Raw genomic sequence first — 21,362 nt, 5'->3', positions numbered from 1 at the left:
AAACAAAAAGCAGAATTTAAATTCTTTTTATCTATGTTGTCTAAATCAATAAGTTTAAAAACAGGCAAATATTATTGAATACGATGACACCAAAGGATGACCAGAATATATTAGAGTTAAAACAAAAGTAAGTTATATAACATCATGTAAAGTACAATTCCATCCATTTAGGACAAAGACACAGACACACAGAAAAATGGGCTGAGTATGAATCTTTTTTTTTTTTCCCTAATCTTCTGAACCAAGAACACTTAGCACTGAGTACATCCCCACTCCTTTGTTAGGTTTATTGTGAGATAGGGTCTTTGAAGGATGCCCAGATTGGCCTGAAACTTGTGAGCCTCCTAAGCAGCTGTGATTACAAGTGTACACCACCTCTTCCAGTTCAATGTAAGTATTAACATTGGCCATTGAGTAAGAAGTGGTCGCCATTCATAATAAGCACTGATAAGTGGAGAAACTGCATTTTCTAATACATACATTTGTGGTATTATTTTTTATAAAGTGAACACCACTATCCTTTTATTTAATAAACTTATGAATCTTAGTTATACTGGTTGATCAAAAGATTAAAATAAAGATGCCTTAGTTATCAAAAAAGTATCCACTCACATGTTTATACAATTTCAGAATGTCATTATTTTAACTTTTCTTATTCATTTATATTTTTAGGGGATAGTGCTTGAAATTAAAACTTGGGCCTCCATCACATTAAGCATATGCTTTACCAGTCAGCAATACCACCAGTCCTATCCTTTCTTACTTTAATTTGATAATTTAAAGACTACACATTAATTTTAAGATATATTTGAAATAATATTTTTTAAATTTAGAATATAAAAATAATTTGGAAAAAAAACATTAAAATGTAAAGAAAAAGTGATTTACTTAATTTAAACAACATGAAAAATTGATGTTAACATCCTGATCCCCTCTCCACTACTTTTAAAGGGGAAAAAATTGGAATGGTATAAAAGACGACTTTTCTGTAATTCTTTCTCTGAAAACTGAAAACTAGATGGTATACCTGGAATCATTTTTTTCTCTTACAAACACTTTAGAAGATATATGACAGAATGCTATAAGGATATTTAACAACAAAAATGAAACCATGAAAAAAGGCAAAGCATATAATATTATGATATCAGATCTATAAGAGCTTCACAATATATCTTCCTTGACTCAGGATGATAGGGCTGAAGTCTTAAGTTTTATACGGGGAGGTACCATTTTGTCAAGGTGAAAATATACAATTACCATTAGTGTCTAGTACAATATAAGCACTCTAATAAATATCTATTCAATAACTGAAAGAAATTAATCGATGTATATTTTAAATATAAATGAATTACAGTAATGAATGCAAGAAAAGGAATGTAATGTCTCAAAGATCTTTACTGTTTTAATAGGTGACAAATGGCTGTTCTATTTCATATATTAATGACTATCTCAAGAAAACCACCAATGAAAATCAAGTCAAAAACTTATAAATAACATTCGGGATCATAGGCAATGAGGTTTTCAGAAAAAAACACAGGAATCTGGGAGCAGTGGGACATGCCTGTAATCTCAGAGACTCAAGAGGTTGGGGCAGGAGGATTACAAATTTGAGGCCAGCACTGGCAACTTAAGGAGACCCTGTTTCAAAATAAAAAAGTTTTGGGGATATGAGTCAGAGATAGAGTACCCCTGGGTTCAATCCCCAATATTGGAAAAAAAAAAGGCATAGGTAGTAGAAATAATATAAAAATAATATATATCCAGTGTAATTTGCCTCTAACAGTTATAGTGTATAGAATAAAATGGCTTAAAGTTTTCACTGAAATATGTTTCTATTATTCAACTGAAACAACTATTAACACTAGAGTTAAAGATGATGCACTGGCATACTGTATAATATAAAGTGTCTAAAAATTATATATAAATCTTTTACATAAGTAGTAACCAAATTTATTAAATTTTTAATATGCTTAACTTATAAACATACTTAAACACTTTAATCTTGCTTGTTTATACCATCTATTAATTTTCTTAAATTAGCCTATGAAAGAACACTTAGTATAGGTAATTTTGGAAAATCTGCCATTATAACCTTTTTTCCTTAACTGTTTACCTCTTTCTCCTTTAGAAATTGAGACAAGAAATTGAACTATTTCTCAGGAAAAAAAGTTGTGTAAGATAAAAGGAAAATATCAGGCCAGACTGTCTTCATAATTATGGTGTAAGTGAAGAAATGGATGAACATATCACAGATAAGAGAATCTCCAACTGAATTGAAAGGAAACAGATCCCTTGTCCAGGAGTTAGCAGTTATAAAATAGGTAGATTAATAGATAAGAAGACTAGGGAAGAGCCAAAGGCAACAAATACCTGGACTAAGCATTGCATGAAGACTAAATAAATAACACATTACATATGTTGTTTTCTACTGGATCAGATGTTTTTGAGAGTAATAAGGTACACATGCACATAAGGTATTAGCAAGTTAATAGAAGTATTTTATTATTATTTTTTAAATATCTTTTTAGTTGGAAGTAGACATAATACCTTCCTTTCATTTATTTATATGTGGAGCTGAGGATAGAACCCCGTGCCTCACATGTGCTAGGTTAGCACTCTAGCAGTGAGCCACAACCCTAGTTCGTATTTCATTATTTTACATTTCTATCAAATGGAAATGTGTGAAAACTACAATGTTAAAAAAGAATCCACTGAGGGCAACCCTGTTTGGGAGTGAGAAAGCCTAGAATGCAGGAAACTCAACATTTAAGCTTCTTCTCTCTCCTGTGTGAGAACTACCTGAGCCTTGGAATCCTTTGGGGGAGGCAGATGTGGTTGTATGGTCCCTTTCTTCCCTTAGCTTCCTCCCATAGCTTATCAGGGAGGAGTCTCTGATGTTCAGCAATTGGCCATGTCATGCCCATCTGCAATTTGCTTTGCATTTGGTTTGCTTGGGTTGAAAATAAAGTAATGGGCTTCTTGAACCACTGATTATTTAATTTTGGAAATCTCAAAAATTATCTCATTATTTCTTCTGTCCCATTCTTTCTTCTATTTCTGTACTAATTATACAAGTTAGATCTTTTGAGAGTGCCTGTCATGTCTTTTGGTTTGTTCTGTTTCCTTTTTCCTTTACTACTTTTGCATTCCTTTTTTCTACTCTGTGCCTCCGTTTGGATAATTTCTATTCATCTATCTCCAAGTTGACTCATTTTATCTTCTGCTCTGTTCATCTGCAGTTAAGTCCCCCCCGTAAGTCCTTACATTTCCAATACTGTATGCTTTTTAATTTCAGAATATTTAGAAGATAGAGTTTATATCTCTGAAGTTCTCTATTTTTTAACATTTTTCTTTAAAATAATGGTAATTATTTCAAACTCCTGTCTGCTAATTCCATTTTCTAAGTCACCTACTGGTCTTTTTCTTTTAGCTAATTTGTTTCCTGATATGGATCATCTTTTCCTGCTTCTTGGATATCTTACAATTAAAAAAAATTATATATCAAATACCACATAAAAAAAAAAACCAGTAAGGACACTGAAGTCAGCATTATCTGTCCCACTATCCTCCAGAGAAGACATCCTTCTCCTGCCAAGCAGATTAAATAAAGGGTGGATAAATTTTATCCAATGAGGAATTGAGCTGGATTGGCAACTTTAGGTATATTCAGTTTAGCTTTGATTTCAAATACCTCAAGGATGAGACTTACTTGGTGTTTATGTAGTCTCTTCCTATATTGTGACACCATTCAATGGAAATATAAAACAAACTACAAATATGAGTAATCAATATAAATCAAAATTTTTGAGTGGCCTCAGAGAAAAAAATTTTAAAGTGCAAAAAGTTGTTAAAGTATATTTCACTCAATATACCTACAGTACGATTATCACAACACCCAGTGAATATAAAGAACACTGAGAGCTGTCTCAGTGTCTCAGTGGTGGAGTGCTTACCTTGCATGTGTGAGGCGTTAGGTTTGATCCTCAGCACTACATAACAAGAATAAATAGTTATTGTGTTCACCTATAACTAAAAATATTTTAAAAAAAGAATACTGAGGTATTTTACTTTGTTTTCTTGTACATTTTCCATTTTTGTTTATGTATTTTATGCATCTTAATTTTGACTAGCCACATTTTCAAGGCAGAATAGCCACATACTGTTATGGACAGCATGTCTGTAGTGTGGCTTTGTCTTAAGGAATATGAAACTTAGAGAAACTCAATTTCTTTTTGCCAGCATTCCCTCTCAGAAAAAACACCGTGGAACACTGGTTGTATGTCTGGAGCTCTTCCAGATTCCAATTTGTTACTCTTGCCCACAGGATTGATAAATGCCCCCTGGTTTTTCCTTCTGACAACAGAATCCCTCTGCATATACCCAGACAGGCAAACACGAGGAATTAAAAAGAATACTCCACCTTCACCTACCTAGGAAGAGAAGTTCCCCTTCTGCAATTAATTCCTTTGGACCTCTTTGTGATATCAATCTATGATATTTTTCTAAAATCAGCTTTATTGAGACATAATTGATAACAAAAAATTTAACCATTTAAGGTGGATTTTGTATATTCTCAGTATGCTCTTGCTATGCACCACTCATTGCACATCTCATTTATATTACTAATTTCTAATTCCAGAATATCTTCCTCACCCCCAAAAGAAATCCCATACCCATTAGTAGTCATTCTCTTCTCCCCTCCAGCTTCCAGAAGTCATATTCTACTTTCAGTTTCTATGGATTTATCTACTCTAGGCATTGCACCTAAATGGACTCTAAGTGGTCTTTTAAATCTTTTTTCACTTTGTGTGATGATTCCAAGGTTGTCATGACATAGCATAATTTAACTCAATCCTGAAAATATCTACCTGGAGATAATATCAGATTCTGCAGGTTAGCATTAATCACACATGACTGTTCCTCTTCTTTTTAGTAACAGTTAAAAGCCTCAAGTTGTTATCTGTGATTCTCGTGTACTGCCCATAAACCAGGGTTCCTACATCTTCCTCTCTTCAGGTCCTATTAATTTACTAAAGCTGCTCTCAGAACTGAGAAATACCTCAATTAACTCTACCTACTTTTTAAAAATAAAGGATATTATAAAGGATAAAGATAACAGCTAGATGGAAGAGATCCACAGGGCAAGGTATGTGGGAAGGGCTTCTACAGGTATGTTCCCATCCTCAGGTACCCCTGTATTCAGCAATACAAAATCTCATCCAAACTCTTTCTTTTGGGGCTTTTACTGAGGCTTCCTTACATAGACATGTTGATTACAACAATGGCCACTGATGATATCTCACCTCTGAGCCCTTCTTCTTTCCCTCAAAATTAAGGAGTGAGACTTAAAGTCTCAACTCTTTGATTACACCTTGGTCTATCTGGTGACCACCTGTCCCCAGCTACCAGTCACCTTGCTAGTATTCAATAGATAGTTTTATCATTCTGAAGGTTTCAAGGGTTTTAGGAGCTATGGGTCAGGAAGTGGGACAAATATCACATATATTTTTCATAATATCACAGGAACCTGATGTCAGAAATGTTGTATTGAGTATAATGTTGACTGTGTGAAGGCAGGAAAAAACACTTTGGGTTTTTATGTCCTTCATGGTTTTAACTTCTCCACATTTGTTATCTTTTTGATTACAGCCAACCTGGTTGTTATGGTTTTGATTTGACATTTATCTAATGGACTAACAGTGTTGAACATCTTAGTATGTGCTTATTAGTCATATTTACATTTTCATCTATATCTACTTAAATCCTTAGCCCATTTAAAAACTGGTTTATCTTTTTTAATCAATGAATTTTAAGAGTTCATTATGACAGCAGCCCCTTATCAGATATATGATTTGCAAATATTTTCACCCATTCTTTGCAGTTTTAGTTTTTTGACAGTGAAAATGCAAAAGCAGCATATGAGTTTGAAACTTTGATAAAGTCCACTTTAATTTTCCTTTTTGCCTTGTTCTTTGGATGACATGTTTAAGAACCCATTCTCTAATCAAGATAATAAACATTTACCCCTAGTTGTTCTATACAAATTAGGATGATAGATCTTATATTAAGGTCTCTAATGGCTGAGTTAATTTCTGGGTATGATGAAGAAGGAATAAACTTCATGTTGATATTCAGTACTATAGGGACTATTAATTGAAATGACTATTGTTTTCTACTGAATTATCTTGGTATCTTTATAAAACACCAAGAAAAAATAATGTGATGGTTTATTTCTAAATGTCCAATTCTATTCACGGATCTATGTGTCTATCCTTATGCCAGCACCATGTATCTTGATTATTGTTGCTTTGCCATAGTTTAAAGAAGTGTTGAGTCCTCCAGCTTTATGTACTTCCTGTCTTCATGGATCTATCTGTTCTAAATAGTTCATACAATATATATCTGGTCCATTGAGATTTTATCGTTAATAAATATCATAGGAATAATATAAGTAGTCCTAGGATGCAGGGTCTTTTGCTTTGTGTGCATACCTGTTTATTCTGAGATACTTTTGCTCTCAGAATTCATTCAATTATATTTTCTGTTTTTGCATTTTTTTTTTTTTTTGGTACTAGGGATTGAACCCAGAGGCACTTTACAACTAAGCTACATTCCCCAATCCCAACACTTTTTATTTTTTAAATTTTGAGACAGGGTCCTGCTAAGTTTTTGAAGTTGTACTTGACCTTGCAACCCTTCTGTCTTAGCCTTCCAAGTCACTGGGATTGTAGGCTTGTGCCACCATGCCCAGCCCCTCCTTTAATGTTGATGCTGTAGAATTTCAATGAGATCTTGAAACATTTTTATAAACCCCTATGTGAATACCTTCTATAGTTTAGTTATTTAGAAAAGACTTTGGAATGTGAACTTTTGGAGGAAAAATGTTGAGTATGCTATAAAATACCCAGAATTTTATGTTTGATACTCTAACACATATTTCTAATTTTGGACTACAGGAGTGTTTCAAAGTTAGTATACATGTTTGGAATTCAATTTATTCTCAGCCAGGAGAACAGAAGGACTCATCCAAGAAGAAATGGCCAATAAGGGATAAAAGGGAAGGTCTGAGAGACATTAACATTAAAGGGATTGTTTAGGACAAAAACCAGTAAAGAAAATAATTATAAACTGAATTCCAAACAAGTAAGGATAAAAATTCATGTGAGAGCTTGAAAATGTTTCACTTTGCTAACAGAAATAGGATCTTTTAATATAAAACATGTTTTGTGCATCAAAAGCAAAGCTGGGTTGGTGTGGTGGCATACACTTGTAATCCCAAGTTAGGGAGGCTGAGGCAGGAGAATCTCAAGTTCAAAGCCAGAATCAGCAACTTAGCAAAACCCTAAGCAATTTAGTGAGACCCTGTCACAAGATAAAACAGAAAGCCTTTTCCCTGGCTGGCAGCATGGAGGCCGCTTGATGCCTGGAGTTTACTGTAAAAGATGTAAACCAGCAAGCGTTTGTCAGAGCTCTGGCAGCCTTCCTTAAAAAGTCCGGCAAGCTGAAAGTCCTGGAATAGGTGGACACAGTCAAGTTGGCCAAGCATAAAGAGCTTACTCTCTATGATGAGAATGGGTTCTACACGTCAGATGCTTCCACAGCATGGGACCTGTACCTCTAGGGTGGCACTGGGGTTGGCTCCATGACCAAGATCTATGGGGGACATCAGAGAAATGGTGTCATGCCCAGTCACTTCAGCAGAGGCTCCAAGAGTGTGGCCCACAGCGTCCTCCAAGCCATAAAGGGGCAGAAAAGGGTGGGAAACGACCAAGATGGAGGCCTTAAGCGGACATCTCAGGGACAGAGAGATCTGGACAGACTCTCTGGACAGGTGGCAACTGCCAATAAGAAGCATAGAACAAAATAAACTGCCTCATTTGTAAAACAAAACAAAACAAAATAAAACAAAACAAAACAAAACAAAACAAACACACATAAAGGACTGGGAATATGACTTTGTGGTAGAGTACCTCTAGGTTCAATCCCTGGTACAAATAAAATAAGTAAAGCTGTACCCTGAGGTCAACTTATTCACCCTAAATTTATATTCTACTATAATTCTCTCCTTCAACTCTAAAGAAGTTAATGATAGTTATAAAACTTGGCTCTACCTCTGTTTGGAGACAAATCTTTTGGATACTTAGTTTCCTAATCTATAAAATACTAAAGAAAATGGATCAGATATTTCTCAAGATTTCCTTCTGTTCTGACATGCTTAGATTTTATATAAGTATAACTATATAAAACTCATTTAAGAGATGAATACTATAAGCTACACATAAAAAATTAGCACAAGGAAAAGACCTGATATAAAAGTCAAAGGAAATATTATCAATTCAGATATCAGAGAAATTTTTAGAAATATAATTCTTCTATCTATTTGAAGTAAAAACGGATGTAACATGTAGGTAAATGTATTAACAAAATTAGAATATTTTCCTAGGAATATTTACTGGAGAACAGTAAGAATTTATTCTTTTTAAAAAGACAGACCCAACATCTGAAAAACAGACCAGCAGGAAGAATAAGATACTTGTTCGTCTGCATTTCTGTGACTTTTCTCACTTGATATTATGTACAACTGTACTTTTATGTCTGCAGCAGGGCCAACTTCAGTACAAATCATATATTATTTTTATCACGTTGATTACATATGTTCACCAGTTTAGTTGTCTATATATGCTTGGTGTGGTTTGCAAATTCTCAGTGACAAAGTCCAGAGCATGGCATTTTCACAGAAAGTGTTTACTGTGAAATTTCTCCTTAGAAGTTTGCTTTGTTTTACGGCTTTGATCCATATGTCATACATAGTACTACATTTCAAGTAATGGCATACATTTAAATTAAGAAAATAATACACTTTGATACAACTTGACTACAGTAGGATGTGGTGGTTCTAGAAAGGACCTCATTATCTTATGTGATTAGAGATTTGGTCAAATTTGAAATCTGTTAGAATTTTCCAAACTATGCTTCTTCAGTTTTATGGTGATTTGGTACTTATATTCTGTTATTCATCAACACTTCACAGAAATACTTGATTTGTCTGAATGAATTTTAAAACCCACAACTGAAGAAAATCAGAAAAACCTGGTTTTAAATATCAAAAGATTTGGAATGAAAAGTATTTCTACAGGCCACACTTAGCAAGTTTTACTGATAACTGTACTTTGCAGAAACTGTTGCAGGATTGAATATAAGAACATAAACTTACTGGTAAATATCTTTCCTGAGGACAGACCGGCCAAGGGGATTGTCAGCCTGGGGAGCCATGGCAACAGAACCAATCTTCAAAACCATTGTGTCTTCCTTCGATGCCTGATTGACTGTAAGAGATGGACAGATACACTGTGGGTTTGTGCATAACAATACACAAGTAGAAATATATGAAGGAATGAGAAAGAGACACATTAAGACAATCAATAAATGAGGAAAAGTAAAAGTAAGAAATAATGTTGAAGCTAAAAATATTTGATGCTTTTCTTAACTCTATTTTTTCAGATTCCAGTTTGATTAAAATACATTAAAGTAAAATAACAATGAAAAAACAAGCAACTCTACCCCAACATTAAACTACATAATAATATTAAGTAATACTGAAGCCACATGTTTATCTAATTTCATAATCTCAAAAAACTGCATCTTTCTCGCAAGCAATTTTGAGTCCTGGGTTTTTAACACTCTATTATTATCTACAGACATATTAAAAGATATCAGTGAAATAACAAATTCTTAAAGACATTTTAATTTACATGATTAGTAACTAAAATTAAATACAAAATGCACTCTCTCTCACACACATAGAGTATAGCACCTTAAGCTCTAAAATGTAAGAGAAATATGATGACTATAATGTTGATGGAAAAGAGCAACTAGTTATTTAACACGAGAGAACATTTCAACATGTTATGTTAGGCACTTTAAATTTTAATAATTTCTACTGTGTGAGTGAGAAAAGTAATCGCACACCTGTTTAAAACTTCTACCTCCTAACAAAGTCTAAAAGTAACATAAGTAATCTTAGGAATCAAAAAAGGTAAATGGATATGTGAATTATTTTTCTTTGTACTGAATAAGAGAATGTCATTTGTTCTCATCTTATGAAATTCAAGCTTTTCTCACTGGCTAATCCAATGACTTCTCTAAGGACTATCTGGGATGGGTAGGGGACATATTTGTTAAATTTGACTCTTTATTTTCCAAAAGACAACTTCACTGTAGTAGGTTTGAACATTATTTAAATTTGTTAACAATACATAATTTTTAAATTTTTGAAGCAAAAATATATTGTAACATAATTTCTCTCAAGGAACTATCATCTGCTACAAACAGCATAGAAAAGGAAAGACTGCAAGACTTCAGGAATATCCTGAACAGAACATGTCTTACAAAAGCATACAATCCATATTTCCGAAACTGTGGTGCCCAAGGAATGCAAATGCTAGGAGATTATTTCCAGCTGCTTCAGCAATACACTTGGTATGGTCTGACTTAAAAAGAAAGTTGAAATTAAGAAAATCAGAAAAAAATAAGAAGAAAGATATTCAGCAAGGAAAAGGAGCCAGAATAAGATGACAATAAAGGGAATGGAGGAAAGTCAAACAGTAGAGAGGTTAGGAGGTGGGAGGACAGCAAAAGGGAGAGAAAGAGATGAATTATCATCATTAATATTACCATGTGGATGCCACAGTCAAGATAATAAATTTTAAAATGTCCAATACAAAGAGAGATCAAACAGAACTACTTCTTTATGCAGCCGCAGTATTTTCAAATGACTTGCAGTCTATCTTGATTATAGGTCCTCATACAATGAACACTGTTTACATTTCACAGATCTTGCATTTTATGCCAAGCTTATCAAATAGTTCCATGTGGGTAAAAAACCTCTGATTAAGCAGCAGGCAACAATTAAATGAATAAATAGTAAGCCTGGAGAATAGACCATTCCACAAAAGTGCAATTAGTGTACTTGCTAACTGTTCTTCCAGGCTATAGATACTACCCACCAGATGAAGTCTGAATTGTAATAGAAACACTGCAGTAAATGAGGCACATATGGAAGAAAAATGACGTACTTAGTGTTACATACAAAGCCAGATCCAAAAACAGAATTCTGTTTCTGTTATAGCCAAAAGTATTCTCAGTAAATTATACTGACAATGAAGTTATTTTACACACACACACACACACACACACACACACACACACAACATACACATGAAAGCACACATACAAGCAAATACCTACATATGAGTATACCTGGGTAAAGGGAACTCAGTGGAGATTATTCATAAACTAGATCAAAATAACATTTTATTAAAATATTCATCTTATCAGAATATTTCATTGATATATAAGCAAAAATTAAAAATGTATTTATTCAAGATAGTGCCTTGAGTAATTTCTTTAGTTACTTTATAGCTAGAAAAAAAAAAAGCTTCCTGTCTTGGGTTTATTTCACCTGCATTTAATAGTTGGGCCATATGAGGAAATATTCACTCTTAAAGCATTTTCAGCATGAAAATAAATGCCTTCCTTCCTTACTTTAACTGTATTTTTTAAAACTGAACCTCATGAGGAACTTATCACCATAGAAGACTCACACCAGATCCAAAACACAGTCCTCTATTCTGAAATAAAAAGCTTGAGTTGGAAGTAAAACACCTGTAGATCTAGAATCTTGACATTAATTGCACATAATGCAAACAATATTGAGGTTGAAATCAGATTTTCAATATCACTTCTCTAGAATATTACAATGTTAAATATATTTTCATTAAATTTCAGCCAATTTAAAAGTTTTACATTAACATATCAATAATTCTAAATCTATAAGATTTTATTCATTTGGGGATCAAAAGTGTGTGTATGTGTGTGTGTGTTCATGCAGATGCATAGATATTTACGTATTTGTAGCAAATAAGTAGACTATAAATAAATGAAATCCTGAGATGCATCAGTAAACAAAAGTTTAGACAAAGCACTGAATTTTCATGCAATTGTCAGATAAGGTAAGACTACTGCTTAAACTACTCTTTTTAAAGTCAAATATGAAATAAAATTATTTGGAGATTTTGACATTTTTGAAGATTTTCAATATAAATTCAATATAATAAAACATCTAAAGTTTCATGAGTTTTGAAAACTGTCACTGTATAATGCTATAGTTTCATAAAGCCATAACTATTATAACAGCCCTACACAAAGTCATTAACAAAGGTTTTAATTAGTTACTGCCATATTAGCAGTTAAAGGCAGAAGATTCAATAAGTGTGCAATCTCAAGAACATTATGCATATTAAGGGGAAAATTAGTTTATGAATCATCTCTGGCATAGATTACTCATCACTTTAAGGAAAGTTTGCTCGGTGGTATTTTTATAATAAAATGTGGGAAGTATGGTATAGCAATGTTTAGTTATACTATCACATGTTATAACCATTCATGAATACATTCTCAATTTCTTTAACTTGATAAACATTATTCAAACTTCCTTTTAAAACCTTTCTATAATAAAATGAATAATATGCTCTTGATTCTATTTTACTAATCATTTAAGTAATGATTATTTATTCTAATGGAACTGTGGCTTCTTTCATGACTTTCGTAGTTACATTATAGCCTTAAGAAGTGTTAAATGGAAATATCCAGTCCTCCACATAAAATGTATTTTAAAATATATTCTGTACCAGAGTCCTGCATATGCTACAAAAATCTCTTCCACTGAGCTACATCCATAGCCCTTTTTAATTTTTATTTTGAGACAGGGTCTCACTAAATTGCCCAAGCTGACACCAAACTTGCCATACTCCTGCCTCAGTCTTCTGAGTGGCTAGGATTACAGGCATGTGTGCCAGCACACTGGGTTCTTTCTAAAAAAAAAATTTTTTTCTATAATTTGAAATGGGTAAAAGTAGTGAAAAAGAAAAAAATTTTTCTATAATTTGAAATGGCTAAAAATAGTGAATATAATATCAACTTTACATGAATGAAAAAATTTCCATTTCCATTTTCATGAATGAATTAAGTGCATGTGACATAAGAGTGGCAATGGAAACAGATAAAATATCAAAAAATTGAGCAGTATATCAAAATCTTTCAATATTTGGCAAGCATTTTTGTATTTTTATTTTCACAACATGGCCATTTATAGCATATCAGCTAGCCATGGACGCAGGTATAAGTAAATACAAATATATGTGTAGAGATCCACAAACATATGCACATCCAAAGGACAAAACCAAAAAGGTAAAGTTATATACAGTACCTGTGCTAAAGAAAAGGGTTTAAAATGTATAAAGGTATTATTATTAAAGATGAAAAGATTTGATATCTCTTAGCATTTTAAAAGTATATATCTTTTTAAAATAACTTTTAATTGTAGATGGACACAATGTCTTTATTTTGTTTACTTTTTATATGGTGCTGAGGATCAAACCCAATGCCTCACACATGCTAGGCAAGTGCTCTACCACTGAGCCACAACCTCAGTACCAAGGTATGTACTTTTTAGTCTATCCTTTTTCTAAAAATTAATATGATAGAACCACAAGCTGTAAAAAGTACTTCTTAAAAAAATATTCATAGAGCAAAGAATTAACCTAAAATTCCATAGAAAAATGTGAGAGATTACATATTCTAAAATGGCCACATCTCCCATCTCATATGGTCTTATTTAAGGTGACATTAGGAACTACTTAGGCATCAGAACCCTGGAATTATACATTAAAAACTCCACCATGACTGCCACCAAAAAATGAGAAAAAAATCAGTTTAAAAAATAACAAGGCAAAAATCCAGAAATATTTTTGCAGTTACAATTAATTTGTGATTTCCCTAGTTATAGTTGACCAATGGAATTTAAAACCAAAAAAATAAAAATAAAAATTATGTGATGCAGCATTAGTTAATGATTATAACACAGTAAGCAAAGAACAAAAAACAAAATAAAACAAAAAATACATAGAGGAAATAAAGCTGGTTTTTATTTCCTCCCTTTCTCAAATAGTTAAGATTCCTATTCCCTTTGACTTATATACAATTAAATCAATGAAGCACATAATATGTTTCAATAAACCTTGGGAAGTATGACAGAAAAATAAAGCTAGAGTTAAACTGTGAACTTCTGACCTCTCCGTCACCACAGCCCAGTACAGAGGTGCTACTAACACACCTGCTAGGAGAGGGTTCCCACTGTTTTTCCTGCTAACAGCACTATGCTTGCACACACACAATGTTCAGAGACTAGAATGAATTCTGCTGTATTTAAACTGCCAAACAGGTTGATGGCTCCTCAAAGATATAGATTTTAGCCAGGGGTGGTGCACAACTGTAATCTCAGTGGCTCGAGAGACTGAGGATCTCAAATTCAAAGACTCAGGAAAAATGAGGCGCTAAGCAACTCACTGAGACCCTGTCTCTAAATAAAATACAAAATAGGGCTGGGGAATTTGTCTCAGTGATCAAGTGCCCCTGAGTTCAATCCCCCGTCCCCCCCCCCTAAAAAAAAATTGTTGTGTGGTGTGTGTGTGTGTGTGGGGGGGTGTGGGTGTGTGTACACAAAATGTGATATGTGATACGTGATAATATATACAGAATTATCACATGATCATTCCTCTCTAGGCTATAAGCCCACAAGAACTGAAAACAAGGACTCCCACAGACACTGGACTTTCAGTGTTCATAACTCACATTAGTCAATCAAAAGGTGGAAATGGCCCCTCCGGCGGGAAGCGCCTCTCTAGGCTAGCTTCCCGGGGCAGACCGCCCAGTGAGAGCCTCTCGACGCAGCACCAGCCACAAGTCACCAATCCAGTGGAGATATCCGACACACAAGCACCTTCTGGGACCAGGGCTGGGCAGCCAGAGACCTCTCCAGGCAGCCTTGTCCCCCTCCACCTGCAGGCTTTTTCCACGGGGCGATCTAAGATGGTGGACTAGAGGGTGACTGCATCTCCAGTCGCCCCAGAACCCAGGATTCAAGATGGGGAGGCATTGAGAGACTTGGACTAAAATAGAACCACGGGGTGAGTCTCCCCCACCCAGCGAAGCTCAGCTGGGCGGCAGGCCCGGATTTGAGTAGCTTATTAGAGTAGGACAGGGCAGATAGAGTCTCCCTCAGACAGCTCTGTGCAGACTGGCGGTGGGCTCCTCCCACAGGGACAGATCCTCCAGCCTGGCGGAACAGGCCCCCCAGTGAGAACCCTTCTGCACAGAAGCAGCCCAGCGAGCTCTGGCCCGCCCCGCTTCCAGCTCTGGCCCGCCCGCAGATTGCTTCAGAGACCAGCACAGGGGGCCAGGGACTTCCCCAAGCATCCCAGCCCCCTCCGGTGGGAAGCGCCTCTCTAGACTAGCTTCTCGGGGCAGACCAACCAGTGAGATCCTGTCTACACAGAGCCAGCCACAAGTCCCCAAGCCAGTGGAGACCTCCGACCTACAACCAGCCTCTGGGACCAGGGCTGGGCAGCAAGAGACCTCTCCAGGTCTCTCTCCCTGGAAACAGTAGCGGGCTAGGGGCAGCGTTCTTCGGAAGCACTGCATTATCAAATTAATCCAAGACTTCTGGCTACTGAAGGCTGGTAGGTGATACACTGGAAATCTACAGGGTCACTATAAGCCAATAGAGGAAATCTACAATATCACAGAGTCCCACTGACATCTGACCAATATGAGAAAACAAGGGAAGAAAATGTCTGAAACAAACCTAGATACTATATCAATAAAACCCAATGACAGCACAGCAGAAGAAATGTCCGAAAGGGAGTTCAGAATGTACACAATTAAAACAATCAGGGAAGCATACGAGGAGATGAAAGAACAAATGCAGGCATTAAATGAATGCACCAATCAACAGTTAAAAGAGCAAATAAGGGAAGCAAAAGAGCATTTCAATAAAGAGTTAGAGATACTGAAAAAAAACCAAACAGAAATCCTTGAAATGAAGGAAACAATAAACCAAGTTAAAAACTCCATAGAAAGCATAACCAATAGGACAGATCACCTGGAAGACAGACCTCAGATATTGAAGACAAAATATTTAATCTTGAAAACAAGGTTGACCAAACAGAGAAGATGGTAAGAAATCATGAACAGAATCTACAAGAATTATGGGATATCATGAAGAGGCCAAATTTAAGAATTACTGGGACTGAGGAAGGCTTAGAGAAAGAAAAAAAAGAAATGAACAATTTATTCAATGAAATAATATCAGAAAATTTCCCAAATCTCAAGAATGAAATGGAAATCCAAGTACAAGAGGCTTATAGGACTCCAAATATGCAAAATTACAACAGAATTACACCAAGGCACATTATTATGAAAATACCTATCATTCAGAATAAAGACAGAATTCTAAAGGCCGCGAGAGAAAAGAATCAGATTACATTCAGGGGGAAACCAATAAGAATATCAGCAGATTTTTCAATTCAGACCCTAAAAGCTAGAAGGGCCTGGAACAACATTTACCAAGCCCTGAAAGAAAATGGATGCCAACCAAGAATTTTATACCCAGCAAAACTTCCTTTCAGATTTGACGATGAGATAAGATACTTCCATGATAAACAAAAGCTAAAGGAATTTACAAAAAGAAAGCCGGCATTACAGAACATTCTCAGCAAAATATTCCATGAGGAAGAGACGAAAAACAACGATGCAAATCAACAACGGGAGGAACTAGCCTAAAGGAATAGCCAAATAAAGGAGAAACCAAATCATGTCACAAAACAAAAATGAGTCCAATGACTAGGAATACAAATCATATCACAATAATAACTGTGAATGTTAATGGCCTGAGCTCAAAAATCAAAAGACATAGACTGGCAGATTGGATTAAAAAGAAAAATCCAACAATATGCTGCCTGCAAGAGACCCATCTCATAGAAAGAGATACCCATAGACTAAAGGTGAAAGGATGGGAAAAAACATACCATGCACACGGACACAGCAAAAAAGCTGGAGTATCCATCCTCATTTCAGATAATGTAGACTTCAAGCCAAAACTAGTCAGAGGGATAAAGAAGGACATCACATACTGCTTAAGGGAAGCATAAATCAGCAAGACATAACAATAATAAATATCTATGCCCTGAACATTGGCTCATCCATGTATGTCAAACAAATCCTTCTCAATTCCAGAAATCAAATAGACCACAACACAGTAATACTAGGTGATTATAACACACCTCTCTCACCGCTGGATAGATTGTCTAAACAAAAATTGAATAAAGAAACCACAGATCTCAATAACACAATCAACAATTTAGACTTAACTGACTTATATAGAATATACCATCCAACAAAGAACGAATACACTTTCTTCTCAGCAGCACATGGATCCTTCTCTAAAATAGACCATGTCTTATGCCACAGAGCTACTGTTAGCAAATACAAGAAGATAGAGACACTACCTTGCACTCTATCAGATCATAATGGATTGAAATTAGAAATAAATGACAGAATAAAAAACAGAAACTTCTCCAATACTTGGAGATTAAATAATACACTATTATACGATGAATGGATAACAGAAGACATCAGGAGTGAAATTAAAAAATTCTTAGAAGTAAATGAGAACAAAGACACATCATATCAAAATCTCTGGGACACTATGAAGGTAGTACTTAGAGGAAGATTTATTTCATGGGGTGCATTCAACAAAAGAAGTAGAAATCAACAAATAAACGACTTAATATTACAGCTCAAAGCCCTAGAAAAAGAAGAGCAGACCAACACCAAAAGTAGTAGAAGACAGGAAATAGTTAAAATCAGAGCCGAAATCAACGAAATTGAAACATAAGAAACAAGCGGAAAAATTACAAAAATAAATAGTAGGTTCTTTGAAAAAATAAACAAAATTGATAAACCCTTAGCCACGCTAACAAAGAGAAAGAGGGAGAAAACTCAAATTACTAAAATTTGGAATGAACAAGGAAATATCACAACAGACACGAGTGAAATACAAAACATAATTAGAAGCTATTTTGAAAATCTATACTCCAACAAACAGAAAACCTCGAAGACATCAACAAGTTTCTAGACACATATGAATTACCTAAACTGAACGAGGAGGACATACACAACTTAAATAAATCAATTTCAAGCAATGAAATAGAAGAGGTCATCAAAAGCCTACCAACAAAGAAAAGTCCGGGACCAGATGGGTTCTTAGCCTAGTTCTACAAAACCTTTAAAGAAGAGCTCATTCCAATACTTCTCAAAGTATTCCATAAAATAGAAGAGGAGGGAACTCTCCCAAACTCATTCTATGAAGCCAATATCACCCTGATACCTAAACCAGACAGAGATACATCAAGGAAAGAAAATTTCAGACCAATATCCTTAATGAATATCGACGCAAAAATTCTCAACAAAATTTTAGCAAATCGCATACAAAAATATATTAAAAAGATACTGCACCACGATCAAGTGGGTTTTATCCCAGGGATGCAGGGTTGGTTCAACATCGAAAATCAATAAATGTCATTCACCATATCAACAGACTAAAACTTAAGAATCACATGATTATTTCAATAGATGCAGAAAAAGCATTCGATAAAATACAGCATCCCTTCATGCTCAAAACACTAGAAATAATTGGGGTAGTGGGATCATTCCTTAACATTATGAAGGCCATCTATGCTAAGCCCATGGCCAATATCATTCTAAATGGTGAAAAACTGAAAGCATTCCCCCTAAAAACTGGAACAAGGCAGGGATGCCCTCTTTCACCACTTCTATTCAACATTGTTATTGAGACTCTAGCCAGAGCAATTAGACAAACCAAGGAAATTAAAGGGATACGAATTGGAAAAGAGGAACTCAAACTATTCCTGTTCGCTGATGACATGATTATATATTTAGAGGAACCTGGAAATTCCACCAGAAAACTCTTAGAACTCATAAGTGAATTCAGTAAAGTAGCAGGTTACAAGATCAATGCTCATAAATGCAATGCATTTCTATACGTAAGTGATGAATCTTCAGAAAGAGAAATTAGGAAAACTACCACATTCACAATAGCATCAAAAAAAAAAAATACTTGGGAATCAATCTAACAAAAGTGGTGAAAGACCTCTACAATGAGAACTACAGAACGCTAAAGAAAGAAATTAAAGAAAACCTTAGAAGATGGAAAGATGTCCAATGTTCATGGACAGGAAGAATTAATATTGTCAAAATGGCCATACTACCAAAAGTGCTATATAGATTCAATGCAATTCCAATTAAAATTCCAATGATGTACCTTACAGAAATAGAGGAAGCTATCATGAAATTCATCTGGAATAATAAGAAACCCAGAATAGCTAAAGCAGTCCTTAGCAGGAAGAATAAAACAGGGGGTATTGCAACACCAGATCTTCAACTCTACTACAAAGCAGTAGTAATAAATACAGCATGGTACTGGAACCAAAATAGACAGGTAGATCAGTGGTACAAAATAGAGGACTTGGACACAAACCCAAATAAATACAATTTTCTCATACTAGACAAAGGTGCCAAAAATATGCAATGGAGAAAAGAAAGCCTCTTCAACAAATGGTGTTGGGAAAACTGGAAATCCATATGCAACAGAATGAAACTAAACCCATATCTCTCACAGTGCACAAACTCAACTCAAAATGGGATTAAGGACCTTTAAATCAGACCAGAGACCCTGCATGTTATAGAAGGAAAAGTAGGTCCAAATCTTCAACATGTTGGCTTAGGATCAGACTTCCTTAACAGGACTCCCATAGCACAGGAAATGAAAGCAAGAATCAATAACTGGGATAGATGCAAACTAAACAGTTTTCTCTCAGCAAAGGAAACTATCAGCAATGCGAAGAGTAAGCCTACAGAGTGGGAGAAAATCTTTGCCACTCATACTTCAGATAGAGCACTAATTCCCAAAATATATAAAGAACTCAAAAAGCTCTACATCAAGAATACAAATAACCCAATTGAAAAATGGGCTAAGGATATGAACAGACACTTCATAGAAGAAGATCTGCAATCAACAAACATGAAAAAATGTTCAACATCTTTATTAATAAGAGAAATGCAAATCAAAACTACATTAAGATTCCATCTCACCCCAATTAGAATGGCAATTATCAAGAATAGAAGCAACAATAGGTGTTGGAGAGGATGTGGGGAAAAAGGAACACTCATACATTGCTGGTGGGGCTGCAAATTAGTGCAGCCACTCTGGAAAGCAGTGTGGAGATTCCTTAGAAAACTTAGAATGGAACGACCATTTGACCCAGCTATCCCACTTCTTGGCCTATACCCAAAGAACTTAAAATCAGCATACTACAGAGATACAGCCACATCAATGTTCATAGCTGCTCAATTCACAATAGCCAGATTGTGGATCCAACCTAGATGTCCTTCAACTGATGAATGGATAAAGAAATTGTGGTGTGTGTGTGTGTGTGTGTGTGTGTGTGTGTGTGTGTGTGTATAAATATTACTCAGCTATAAAGAATAATAAAATTAAGGCATTTGCAGGCAAATGGATGAAATTGGAGAGTATCTTGCTAATTGAGGTAAACCAATCGCAAAAAAACCAAAGGAGGAATGATCTCGCTGATAAGCGGATGATGACACATAATGGCGGTTGGGAGGGGGGCAAGAATGGAGGAAGGAGGGACTGTATAGAGGGAAAAGAGGTGTGGGAGGGGTGGGGGGAAGGAAAACATAACAGAATGAATCAAACATCATTACTCTATGTAAATGTATGATTATGGAAATGGTATGCTATTACTCCATGTACAAACAGAAACAACATGTATTCCATTTGTTCATAATAAAAATAAATTAAAATTAAAAAAAAAAGAGGAGCAATTACCCTGGGGGTGAGGAGGATGAAAAGGAGAGAAAACCTGAATTAAAACATTGCAGGACACATTATGGGAAAAAGGAAGCAATTAGAGTCACTAGGAAATTAGTAGTCAGAAATCAAACAGATCATAAAATTGAGGATTACTTGTAAATCATGAACATTTATGTTTTTATAAAAATTATCACAATCAGGTATGTTGCCTTACTTCCTTTACTGTCTCTATGCCTCTCACTATTTTCTCAGCTTCTTTTATAGATTGTGTTCATGTTTTTCTGATAACATCCACTCACCCAAATATATTTTTTTCTCATTTCAATGAAATTTTGAGCTTAACAATTATTTACATTCAACTGAAATTTATACAACCATGGAATGGAGAACATAAAATACAAACTGTGAGAAATTTTCAGATCTAAAAGCTTAATAACATCTTATTTTAAACAAAATGTAAAAACTAACTCATATTAGAAAACTGAAAGTTCTATATCAACCAGAAAGACATTTATGAAAAATAATACCTGCTACTGGGTGTGGTGGCACA

General features: G+C 34.9%; 1 protein-coding gene and 1 pseudogene across 2 annotated transcripts in view; one reads left to right on the top strand and one right to left on the bottom strand.

Annotated features, from left to right (window-relative positions):
• The window catches only part of LOC306653220 (intermembrane lipid transfer protein VPS13B-like), a gene marked incomplete at its 5' end in the record, with an annotated part of 899,457 nt that overhangs the window by 312,649 nt on the left and 565,446 nt on the right, over positions 1-21,362 (bottom strand). The window contains 1 exon segment of the mRNA XM_079126163.1: positions 9,215-9,326. Coding sequence (XP_078982289.1) covers positions 9,215-9,326 — 112 coding nt within the window.
• Positions 7,399-7,898, top strand: LOC306653412 (small ribosomal subunit protein eS19-like; annotated as a pseudogene). Its single transcript has one exon. The product of its transcript is annotated as a small ribosomal subunit protein eS19-like (transcript).

This window comes from Sciurus vulgaris, assembly GCF_902686455.1.
Source record: "Sciurus vulgaris genome assembly, chromosome: 1".
NCBI lineage: Eukaryota > Metazoa > Chordata > Mammalia > Rodentia > Sciuridae > Sciurus > Sciurus vulgaris.
Note: the sequence above shows the minus strand (reverse complement) of the source record. Positions and strands in the feature narration are given on the sequence as shown.